The sequence below is a fragment of the Chlamydotis macqueenii genome, chromosome 1 (genome assembly GCF_036417535.1).
Source record: "Chlamydotis macqueenii isolate bChlMac1 chromosome 1, bChlMac1.mat, whole genome shotgun sequence".
Classification (NCBI taxonomy): Eukaryota; Metazoa; Chordata; class Aves; order Otidiformes; family Otididae; genus Chlamydotis; species Chlamydotis macqueenii.
In genome coordinates, this window is record NC_141556.1 from 66893424 (window position 1) to 66906441 (window position 13018).

At 38.1% G+C, this 13018-nt stretch overlaps 1 protein-coding gene across 17 annotated transcripts in view; it reads left to right on the forward strand.

The window, feature by feature from the left end:
* Positions 1-8494, forward strand: part of CAPRIN2 (caprin family member 2) — a 35012-nt gene extending 26518 nt beyond the window's left edge. For 5 of the 17 annotated variants that reach the window (XM_086751376.1, XM_086752921.1, XM_086755184.1 and 2 more), the window contains 5 exons: positions 1543-1726; positions 3922-4107; positions 5389-5489; positions 6240-6306; positions 7574-8494. In XM_086751376.1, the coding sequence (XP_086607502.1) occupies positions 1543-1726; positions 3922-4107; positions 5389-5489; positions 6240-6306; positions 7574-8142 (1107 nt within the window). In that variant the 3' untranslated portion in view covers positions 8143-8494. Of the gene's footprint in view, positions 1-1542; positions 1727-3921; positions 4108-5388; positions 5490-6239; positions 6318-7543 lie in introns of all 17 variants that reach the window. The other 12 variants (XM_086755925.1, XM_086759784.1, XM_086758982.1 and 9 more) reach the window with 5 other exon arrangements.
* Positions 8495-13018: the final 4524 nt, after the last annotated feature.

Here is a 13018-nt window from a genome sequence, read left to right on the forward strand (position 1 = left end):
TGGTGTTCAAGACTTCTCTTGGTATTTTTGGGTCAAGCTGGCAAACATCTGTCACTAAATGGCTAGAATGTTAATTCCTTTTGTAGTGGTGGCAGTCTTAACTTCACACTGCAGGGTTTTCTTCCCTACCTTGCTTAGGGTCTCATTGCTGCCAGGAAAGCACAGCCAATGGATTTCAGTAGATAACCAGGAGTCAGATGGTTTCTTGCCAAATAGTGAGAGTACAGTAACAGTACCGGAAGCCTCTGATTACATGTACTCAGATGTCTGAACATTCTGTTGCTGCTGTTGTGCTTATGGAAGCTTAAAAGCAGATCCTGCCTGTAGCCTAAGTACTCCTGTACTTCCTCCTGTAACCCTCACTGGTAGGAAAAAGTAGACCACTTACTGCAGGTAGTCCAGGATGTGGGTGTTGACAGCCTGACTGCAGAGCATCTTCAAATTTCTTTCAGAAAGAGGGTTGCTTTGGATCACTTTGATCACTTAATTTGGTAAATCAGAACCAGAATTTGTTATTTTATAATGGTTCGAGCTTTATATTCAGTACTTCAGTATCATGAGGGGCTTCTGTGCTGGCTCCCTCTTAAAGGAAACACTTGATGGCTTGACCCTGGAAAAAGCATTAATTTCCCACTGTAATTATAGAGGCTTCTGCAAATGATAGGAATTGTCAAGCTGTTCCTTGCATCTAGCTGTAGTTAGTCTTGCCCTGGTCTGTCTTAAGACAGTTGATAGTCTTGGAAAACGGTTAGATACACCTCTAGAATCAGTACTGCTGACAGCTCTTTATATGGAATTTAGATCCTTTTACTCAAAATAAACTTCTTTCCAAGTTGATTTTGATACTGGCTGTCATTTGACAGCATCAATTGTGATTTGGGGTTATTGGCTATAAAGCAATAGTCACTTGAGTGACTGAACTCTGGTTGATTAGATTTAACTAACAGTAATACCTGTGCACCATGCTATTGCAACATTAAAATTTTAATTGAGACCCTGTTACTTATGTTACATGTTTACTCTAAGGGAACTTACAGCAAGAATAAGAAAGGGGAGGCTCAATTTATCAAAGGTGTGAAGGCTGTCTAATATGTATTTATCCGAGTGGGTAGTAGAGTTGCCCCAGGTTCCAAGATGGATATAAAGACCCAGATTCTTCCCAAACATGAATATCTCATCCCATCTAGGCTGTCCTAGCTTCAGGTCAGAAGTTGTAGGAGAGGAAGTCAATGACTCAATCCAACAGTTGACTTCCCGTAGAAGCAAAATAGCTTAGTATATGGCAGCTGTTCTTTTGATCAAACATGGTAGCTATGATCAGTCAAGCTATGTTTCTTGGACAGTAGCTGCATATAACAGGAGTAAGTTCTAGAAGCTTACTGAGAAGAATGGGTTGAAATACAATGTTTTTGATTCTTTCTAACAGTTGGTATTCTAGAAACTGATCTAGGAATGTGGATTTGAAACCACACTGCAGGGTGGTGGCATTAGGCAGAGACTTTAGCTGGTAGCCTTAAGCACTTGTCTTGAAATATGTTGTAGGTATTTAAAGTGAACGCACCACTGCCTCCACGTAAAGACCAGGAAATTAAAGAGGATTCTTCATATTCAGCAGGATATAACCAGAGTTTCTCTACAGCAAGTACACAGACTCCTCCTCAATGCCAGTTGCAGTCTTCTCATGTTGCAGAACAAACCTCTCTTTCACAAGAATCTCTATCTTCAGGTGAGAACTGTACTTGTCTCTCTGTATGTCAGCTAAAGTTCTTTAGGGTATAGTAATATTTTGATTTGTTAACATGTATTGTAAGTATATTCAGGTTCTTCTAATTCAGTGAAATTCTGAACCACTGTTATGTAGCTGATGTTGTTGATGATTAGGTTACATCAACTCTAATCTGGTTGATGGTATGGTTTGTAAATTTAATTTCAAGACTGCTAGCAGGATGAAAGGCTACCTCAAACTAGTTTCTATACTAGTTGTATGGACAGTGTCACCTACAGGCCTGATAGAGTTTTCCACCTATTGGGAAACACAAGTATGTAGTGACACTTGTCAGAGTCAAACAAGTATTTGCTTAGAATTGAACCAGTAATTAAGTATTTAATTGGGAGTATTTGGAACTATTTGATCTCCGGTAACAGACACTAGTGTTGTCTGTAGTGCTGGGAGTTGCAGAATGCTAAATAAGAAAGTTGTGATAAGCTTTGTGATTGCTGAGGTGAATTACCCAAAGTGATAAGTAGTCTGTGCTACTGGTACAAGACTAAAATGTGTCATCTGAGAGCTGTTTAGGATTTAGAATTTTCTTGTTCTAAGAATGGGCTGATATCTTTCCTTTGAACTTAGATCAATATAATTAGTGTAAAACACATAGCTGATCTTGACTGTACTAGTACTTGCCAAAATCTTCACATGGATGTTGCACCTTACTGTATTAGAGATGAGCATTCTAGATGTTACTGATGGGTCGTGTCTGCCACTCCTGCTTATCACTCCAGCTGTATTTTTCTGTAGCAGAGATCCATGTTGTTCCTAATTAGGCCCTAAAGATGTCACTTTTTTGTTACTGAGGAAGGCTAGTTTCCTAATTAGGAGGTCTTGGTCACAAAAATTACTATAGTTCAGTGAGGTACTGAGAATCAGCTGAGCTGCAGGAACTGTTCATGCATGTGCTTTTAGCCTGAAGCAGGTACAAGCAGATGACAGCCTGCTCTGCAGCAAAAGATAATCATCCTTTTACTTCTGTTTACGTAGTGCTGACTTCTTACAAAGACTGACTTTATCTGGTTGAGTCCCAGTGTCTGACCTGAAGGACACTAAACTTCTGATAAGTGGAGTCTTGAGCTGCCTTATTCAACACAGAACTAGCATGCCTGACATACAGATACTGTAGCAGGTGAACTTACATAGCTGACACTAAACACTTGAAATGAGACTAGCCCCTAAATTTACTTGAAACAGATTACAGGATGGAAGGAAGTGGACAGCAAGGAATCTGGATTTATAAGACTATCTAATCAAATGACTCAAGGTCACTTAAAATTACTGTTTTTCTACCAGAGGACTCTTCATAAAAAACTATAGTAGAAGTAGACTGATACTGTGTGAAGTCAGTGAGACACATGAAGATTAAAAGCTCTAAAGAACAATGTAAGTGTAGCTGTCAGGAAAGCATGTTTAGCTTGAATGCTCCTTCTCATCACTGAGACTACAGGTGATCAGCCTTCTATACAGTTTTTGATGGAACATTAAGGGCTTTAGACTGTCTCTTTTGATCAGTTTTAAGCTTTTTGGATTGATTTAAAGCATGCTCCTGTGGAAACACATTCGTGGTTGCAAGGTTTGTATTGAAAGCTAACCACTCAACCACACTGAGTGAAAAGCATTCTTGAATACCTGTTGCTTCGGGTTCAACTGCAGGAGTGTCTGAAGAGACTGAACTCAAATATCTAGCTTTCCACTGTTGTCTTATTTCTTACCTAGATAAGACTGAGTTTCTCATTATCTTGAAGGATTTCAACACTGAGGTGATCTAGCTTATCACATAGACCACCAGGGTCTTGCTAGTAGAACAGTGCTGGTTCTAAGTGAAAATTCCTAATTGGATGTTACTTGACTTTATTGTAGCTTAGTTATATTCTTGATGCTGCTAGCATCATGATGCTTGCTCTGACCTCCTGTGCAACTGAATCTTGTCGAATGCGTTAGAGGCTTAGAGTGAGCCTGGGCTGTCCACAGTACTCTAAGTATTACAGAACAAAGGGGAGGATCCTCACTTGTTTGGAGTAATGAAGGAGCACAAGAACAGGGTATTTAAAGCAGCTTAATCAGTATCTGAACTGCTTCCCTTACTTCTAGGTGTGGTAACTTATTACAGTTATAAAAGTTGTGAATTCATCTGTACCTTCTGTTTTAAGCAGTGAATTATCAACCTGATGGAGCTGTTCCTGTTAGCAATGGTAGCCTTGCCTTTTATCCAGCACAGACTAATGTTATTCCCAGACCTCCTCAGCCTTACATTAACAATCGTGGGTCCGTCAGGGGATCTGCTAGAGGTGGAAGGTCACTGGCTAATTCATATCGTTCTCCTGGTGGGTACAAAGGTATGTCTCTATTTACTACCACCTTGAAAAAAATCTCATGTAGTAACACTAGAACATGATTTAACACAACATTGTATTACTTTAGGTTCTATATGTGAAACTTCTTAAACAAGACTTTAAGAGCAATGTGCAGAGAATGAAGTCTTTTGTTGTAGAATTTAAGCAAGTTCATTCTGACTTTTATTTGTAGTCCCTGTACTTTGGGTGTCAGGTGAACTGGCAGAGCGATTTCATAGTCCTTTGAATTATGAAAGTAGAAACTTTCACTAATAGGTTATTAAATTACTTATAGTATAGACTTTTCTGGTGTTTCATTTACCATTCTAAACTTTTTACCCCCTTTATTCTTTCTCTTGGTATCTGTCTTGCTAACGTTCTGAGCAGGTATTATCTCTTCAGTTGTCACTTGTAGTATTTGCCCAAAACAAGATACTTTTTGCTTAGCACTGCCTTTAATATTACCAGCAGAAACTGGGATGAGGAGAGAGGTTCCTGTTAGTGGAGAGCCCTTCTGGATAAAGAACAAACTGAAGAGTTTTAAGAAGGACTTTAGTATTTGCGAATCAGTTGCTATTCTGCTGCTAGCTGAAGTACTATAGGAAGTTTCAGTGGACTTTAAGCAGATACTAACTTAAGGTTGTTGGTAGCTGTGGCCTATTCTGCTTTGAAGTGGAAGGGCACTTAGTCTTTCATAGTTACTTCATTATTGGGCTGAGACTGCTCAGTACTTTGTAGGAACACATACCAGACAATAAGTTGTATAGTTCTAACTTAGCAGCAGTTAAGAGTTTGGTAGTGTCTGGTACTAAATTGCTTGCAGCTCCTCTAAATAGTGGTAGTTAATCTAATGGCTAAAGAGGCTAAATATTATGGAAGCACCTAAATGTATAATAGTAATAGCTAAGCATCTGTAACAGCAAAATAAACTATTTCTTAATTCTCTGTTAAATCCTGTCACTGGATCTAGCAAGTATTTTCAGCTGTTCTGTGAAGTCCTATTAGTATCAAACAGGCAATTCTTAAGGTCTGATGTTAATACTTTTAAACATTTGATTTTGATACATCCATAGTGGGTAGTTCCGAGTAGCAAGACTACAGAAGACTACAAGCATTCTTTGTAGGGGTAGTGAGACTCCGCTCCAAATTCTGAACTAAGGAATAGATTTGTAATTGTATAACTTAATACACATCATAATTGCCAAAAGAGTTCTAGTTATATTTTGAACTTGTACTGTAAACCAAACAATGAATGATATTGAATAATCAACTTTACTTGAACAGGTTTTGATGCTTACAGAGGCTCACCTTCAATAACTAATGGTAGCTATGGCCAGCTGCAGTTCCCTGGTAGAGATTATGCTGGAATGCCATATTCTCAGAGGGTGAGTATTGACTTTGTTTCCAGTAGCCCTTTTGAGCACTGTACAGGAGTTAAGTCTTCTAATGCTGTAGCTCTTTCTTATCTTAACAGGTGAACTATTCTTTGCAAGCTAGAGATTAGTTTTTTTACTAGACAAAACACTTTTTTGGAACAAGTGAACAACAGTTGAAATAGGAAGTCAGTTCAGACAGAACATCTCTGTATGACAGGTTGATTTTAGTCTGAAGGGAATGTCTGAAACGCAAACAGATGGCAAATAAGATGTGGTATGAGTCTCTTTTACTATGGATTTTAAAGTTGGTACTCAATGCTTCTGTAGTATAAAATAAGGAACTCCTAAATGGATGGACTGTGAATGTAGTTAGGTAAAAAAAAAAATCCAAAACCCAATGTGTAAGAAAGCAAGGGTTCCTGGTTGGAGGCGGGTCTTCAGCTTTGAAGTGAAATATTCTTCTGTGCAGATTCATGGACTCCTAACAGATCTGAGATTTAAGGTACTGCTCAATGAATGGAGCTGAGTGTATATTTCAGAACCTAGCTTGTTAGCATTGAAATAGCTCTTTAACTTCATACAAGCTATTATAAAAGTAAATTTTCCATAAATAAAGCTGTTTATCTACATCTTAATTCTGAAATCCATCATTGTATTCTAGAGCTTGAATTGTGCAAATGAAAAAATACTGATTTGTTAGCCTCGCTTTTTTTCAGATTTGCTTATAGCCATCTTCCTAATACTTCTTTCCTCTTTTAGGATGTTAATTACCAGCAGTGCTATAAACGAGGTGGAATAACTAGTGGCCCTCGAGCAAATTCTAGAGGTAAGGCGAATGTCAGGTTTCCAGTGGCACATATATGTGCTTGGGCATAGCAAATGGAGTGTTGTTGTCAATAGTGACGAAAAAAGTGTACTATCACTGATCAAAGAGATCAAGCTTGGTCTAAATTAATGAAGTTAGATGGGAGCTTAAGTACTGCTCTTATAGCATTGCATAGCAGTGGATTTAATTTCACTATTCTCAATTTGGTGTCTTCATGTGTTGGAGTTCTGACACAATGGTACCTTACTGAACTTTCTTCACAAATAAACTGACTAGTATAAACACACACAGGATGGTATGTAGTTTTGGCTTCTTCCCTTAATTGCATAGTCTCTCCTGATTCTGAGTAAGATATCAGATCCCAGAAACTTTGTAAGATAACTTTTTCTATCAAAAATAATATGTTTGGGAATACAGCTTTACTCTGTACTTCCATGCTGGAGTACAAAACCTAAAGAAATATACAAGACTAGCTATTTGAATCCAAGCATGGATAGCATGTATTTTGAAAAGCTGTAAATAAGATTATTTAATCCTACTGTATGTGCTGGGAAAAGCTGGACTTACAGTGCTATGCATGAAAAGTGAGATGAATAGTAACTGTAGATCACTACTTTGAAGAATAAAGGAAAATCATGGCATATCATGGAAACTGTTTTGGGATAAAGCAGGTCCTCTCTGTCTGAGGGAGGACTCATAGAATATACTTCAGAAGAAGAGAGTTAAAAGAAACATGAGATTGTGGTGAGTTAACAGTGGTACTGATTAGCAATTGTAGTTCTTTAGACTTAAAATATTCTAGCATCATAAGTTGGTAGGATCTATGAAGGATGCAACTCCAGATCAGCAGCATTGAGGTAACTTGAAGTGCAAATTCAGACCTTGAAGGTGACTAAATGACTAGTTGGCTCTTTTTTTAGAAATTATATTTTGTCTCTACTCAGAAGTTACCATATGCTTTTTTTAAGCTGTGGCATAAGTATGTGACAAATACTAAACTAAAATTATTGCAAGCTACTACCCTCTCCTACTTAACTGTGAACAATTACTTTTCATACTTTTAAATTATGGCCCATCTTGCAACTCTGATGAATGTGAATCGGCTTCAAAGTTCTGTTCTCAGTGAGGTCCTTTAATTAACTTCCTGTAGCTGAAAGACAAATCTGCTGCAAAGCCCATACACCCCCTGCTTAAGATTATGCCTGAAGGTTTAAAGGATGTCTTTTTGTTATAACAGTTATTTATCATTGTTAATGATCTTCAACAGCAGGGTGGAGTGATTCCTCTCAAGTGAGCAGTCCAGAACGGGACAATGAAACCTTTAACAGTGGGGACTCTGGGCAGGGAGACTCCCGCAGCATCACCCCTGTTGATATGCCAGTGACGAGCCAAGCTGCCACCATACTACCAGTGCACGTCTACCCCCTCCCGCAGCAGATGAGAGTTGCCTTCTCTGCCGCTAGAACATCTAATTTGGCCCCTGGAACTCTAGACCAGCCAATTGTGTTTGATCTGTTGCTGAACAACCTTGGAGAGACTTTTGATATCCAGCTTGGTAGGTTCAACTGTCCAGTGAATGGTACATATGTCTTCATCTTCCACATGCTGAAACTGGCTGTAAATGTTCCCCTGTATGTGAACCTCATGAAGAATGAAGAGGTCCTAGTGTCAGCATATGCAAATGATGGGGCTCCTGATCATGAAACAGCTAGTAACCATGCAGTCCTGCAGCTGTTCCAGGGAGATCAGATCTGGTTGCGTCTGCATCGGGGAGCCATCTATGGAAGTAGCTGGAAATACTCCACCTTCTCGGGATACCTCCTTTATCAGGACTAAAATCCAGTGCGATGTTTACAAAAGAGCTGCTCCAAACACCTTGGTGGAGGGGGGTGGGACTGGCTTTGCACTTACTACTGACTTTATAGAAGATATGTTGTTCCATTACTGGGGGAAATGGTGGTCCTGTTGTGCAAGGTGAAATCATGGAGTTGGGGTACTGAATCAGCACTAATTTGGCACTTTATCAGTTGTGATGTAGCCTTGCTAGTAAAGCTGTGAATGTATATTGTTTGCACTTACCCTAAACTGTATTAATGTCCAGCTTACTACACTATTGATTGCCTCAAGTATGGGCTATTCACAATGCCTTGTTGTGCCTCAATAAAACAAGTTAATATGCATTTTAGTATTAATCTTGCCAGTGGTCTTTATTTTAAAAATATATCAAACTGAGCTTATTCCTGATGTGGGGTATACATGCGTGCTGTTACATAGAACTAGTCTTCAAGTTTCAATAATTCAGGGTAAACTGTACAGTTTAAATGGGATTACTTGCTTTAGTTCTTGCTTGATGCCATTCTGAAGAGTGTTTCCTTGATCAAAATGAATTCAAGATTTAGGTACATAGCTGCTTCCTTTTTAACTGCAAGGTCAAGAAGTTAGTGAGATGTTACGTGCTTCATTAGGACTAGTTATTTTAAATGCATATCCTGACAAAATCTAGCTTTGTCACATCACTTGTCTTTCAGTAGTGATACAGTTGAAATTCTTAAACTTCAAAACAGTCACTGAAGGGCTGACTCACACTGCTTGTTATTCAGCTGCAATATACTTTAAAGGTAAAATTGACCCTTGTGAAGCACAAACATGTATGGCTTGAATCTGCCTGCAATCTAAGTTCTCTCTTCCTTTCAGAGAACTGCTGAGGAACTTGGTATTTGTAGCTGAAGCTTGCTGCTTGCATTTTTAAATCAAACCTGAATACAAATGTTTGGAAGCATTTATGAAATCCCTTTCTAACAGCTAAAAGGCTGTGCAACCAGTCTTCAGCAGGCTCTTGTGGCCTGGGAACTGAAGAGCCAGGATGTATGTCCTTGTCTAAGCTGGGGCATGTCAAATACTATAAAGCATTTCCATGTTTAAAATGGAAGGATGAACTAGTAAGAAGACTGTAGGTCACTGGCTCTTTCTAATTCTAAAAGCTTTCATAGTTTGTTTTAGCAGTAGGAAGTATTTTATCAGTATACTAAAGCAGCTGGTGCAAAAGCCTGACTGATATATCTAAGATGAACTGGAACTATGCAAAGTAAAAGCAGTTCACTTATCTGCTTATTTAAATGAAAGTAAAAACCTAAATGAATGTACTTCAGACCTGATATCAAGTTGCTGTTTCTTAGTAACTGGTTTCACAACTTCCACCTTCAAACAGTTCTCCCCCTGCTACCATGCAGATGCCAAAACAAAAGTTACTGCCATAAAGATCAATAGCTCTAAAGAGTCTAATCTACCTAATCTAAACACTTATTCCAGCTCAGGTTCCTTTTTTTCATATAGATTTTTAGAGGGTGATCATACTTCAAGTATTGGTTTAATTCCTTTAACAAGTTATGAGATGAGAAGTTTAGGTGGGATAAAGCTTTAGGGAACCTAGCTTTTTACCACTACACACAAATGTCAAGCCTTAACCACTGACTACTAAACCTGTATTTTTAAACATGCTAATTCTGACTTTAGCTAATAGACACTTATTTCTAGAACACTGAATAGAGGATAAGGGGCAGGAGTTTAAGTAACGCTTTTTTCTTAGACTGTTTTTCTCCTTGTATATTAATATGGGAATATGGTAGCTAAGCCTAGGTGCTAGGATAACTTTCAGGTAGTGATAGCTATGCAGCTGTGGACAGAGACTTTATGGCTTTTTCTAACAGACTTGGAACTCAAGATTTTTAGATATCTAGAGCACTGACTCAGTCACTCCTTTCATGCTGTCTCTATAGGGACCAGTAAATAAATGAACTCACTCAGTGTGCATGGTATCCCTGGTGCCTCAGACTGCCTTAGTGCAGGCTTCTTCACTTAGCGTGCAGCTTATCCTACTTGGTTTTATTATATGTATTTGTATGATTAAATTCTTAGTTTTAAGAACAAGTTCCCAGTACTTCTAAGCACTGCTAATGAGCTTGGCCTTCGGCAATGTCATACAGTGATTACTGTGAATATATGAAACACATTTTGCTTTCTGATGCTCCAGTTCAATCAAGTCTGGACAACTGCTTAGTGAATCCATTTGTTTGATGGATTACCTTTTTTTTTTTTTTTTTATTTAGCAAAGCTTTTACATAGCTCTAGCTTGCATATCTTTAAGGTATCTGCAGTAAGCATCTCAATTTTAGCGTTGGTTGTCTGTATGTACAAGGTGGATTTTTAATTTTCTAACTAAAGGAGTACACGCTTCACAGCAAGAAGTGTGAACATAGGAAGCATGAATTTTTATCATTATACCATTCCAAGTTAGTAAACTTAACTGTAAATCATATAACAGATGGCTTTAAAAGATTTCATGCTTTTGTAAGATTTATCAGCATGAACTAGAATCATCTCTACAGTACCAGCTACATTAAAATAAAATCTCTAGTTTTCCCCTGATATTTGCTATTTTAAAAAAACCAACAAAACAACTTGGACAATTCTCTTCTATACAGTAACTGAATATATGACCAGTTTTATCCTATAGGGTTCTCATGTGGTACTTCCTGAGCTAGAACTATTGGCTTTCACGGTGCTTCTAATTGGAGCTGTGAACACAGCTCTACTTATATTCATTTTTGTAACAGAGGTTAGCTAAAGCGGAACAGGTATGGTTATAAAGTTTTCAGACTAGATGGGCTTCAAAAGGTTAGTCCTGAACCTTCAATGTTCAGGCTGTATGTATAAAAAAAAAAACAAAAAAAAACCCCACCAAAAACCTGCAAAAGACCAAGCAAAACATCTGCTTTTCGTACCAATAGCCAAAATCCACAGGTAGAAAATTGCTAGTCATTTTTAAAAATACCTATAACTATGACTTCATATGATTTCTCATAATGATAAACACTAGAATATTGATACCTCCATTGTCATTCTTATGTTTCTAGACTAATACTTATGTTCAGAGTTATGGTGTTCTTCCCAAGTAACTGTTAAGTGTGATGGAGCCCTGCTTTCCTGGACACAGCTAAACATCTGCCTGCCAATGGGAAGTAGTGAATGAATTCCTTATTTTACTTTGCTTGAGTGTGCAGCTTTTGCTTTACCTATCAAACTGTCCTCATCTCAACCCATGAGTTTTTCACTTTTGCCCTTATGAGTCTCTTCCCCATCCCACCAGAGGAGTGAGCGAGCGGCTGTATGGTGCTGAGCTGCCTATTCGTATGGTCCAACCACAACAAAGGGTTTCTTAATGTTTTCAAAATACTAACAGTCCTGTGACTTTTGTGTTTTTTCCACAATACAGAAGCAAGAGGAGACTATGAATGATTTACCAGAACAGTCATGGCTGATGTCATACAGCTGAGGAAATCTCCATCCTGCAGGCTACAGTGGTACTGCAGAGAATGTTGCTGTTCTGTTGTACTGATTCAGTTTACTTACCTTTTCCTCCCTGACTGCTGCAAATTACCTACGGCTGCTCCATCAAAACAGTCAGTGTGGGAGACTGCTTCAGAATTTTAACTCTGATCAAAGTCTTGTATCTGGAGGCGTGATGTACGTTTATCTGCTGCACATACATTTATCTTGCTCGCTCTTTATCAAATCTATGCACATCTTCTGAGAAAATTAAGTTTGAGAATCTTGTGGAGGATATGAGAAGTCTGTTGTGTATTCTAATTGGAAATGTACCACACCATAACCAGATAAAAATGAGTTAACTCTAGTTATGCACTTGTTCACAAGTCTCTGATCAACTTAACGTTGTGTCTTATCTCACAACTATAAACAATTTTATTAAGAATGAAAAAGCTTATACATTTGTACTTGCTGACTGAACATTTCCAGGTGATGCTGTACTTGAAAAAAAAAATTGTGAAGTACTAATTTGGCTGGAGAGTACTAGTGCATACAGCTTTTGGACTGTTTGGGTCTTAGATGAGTACGGGCTGTGGTTGATATGAAATGCAGCCGTTATGCTAGATACTGATCCAATCACTTTGTCATTTGTTTACTACAATTAACTAAACCCTATTTGAAAACAGTGGATTACTTTTAGCTTGTAGCACATCACACAAAGGGTCATGGTCTTTTCTCATACTTTTCCATGAGTTTCTCTTAGTAACTAGAACTTACAGCCAGTTGCTATCCTAAAGGGACTTGGCTGGCATGATAACGGAGCAGCTGTTCTACTCCAGCAGAAAGTATGTTACACAGCGCATTCAGCTAAAACACTTCCTGCATTTCAAAACAACCAAGAGTCAAAGGACTAATTCTAAGTAACATGTAATATGTAAAGCTTTTCTAGTTTTTCTCCACCTCACAAAGTTTTTGATCTTAATTGATAGCAACTCTGTCAGGAACTTGGTCTGATTTTCACTGAAGTCACACTACGTTGCTTAAAAAAATCCTTGGTTTCAGCAACTGAGTTTCAAAATGCTATTGATTGCTCTAAATACTTCATAAAACTGTTGTTATAGTGCACCTGGAGAGTTTTGGAGCTTGAAAAAAAAAAAAAATCTTCACTTTCCCTTATCTCCTCACTGCCCTTTTATTCTCATCCTTTTTTTTCTCTACTTGCATGCAACTTGGATTTCACTTACTTGTTTTTAGTTTCTTTGTATATCACTTGTCCCTTTCACATTGGCCCTTCTCTCACCAGCAGTGTTATATAGCTGACGGGAAAATCTCAGAATTTTACCTCAGATTCTTTATTTTGCAGAGTAACAAAACAGATTTAAAAAAA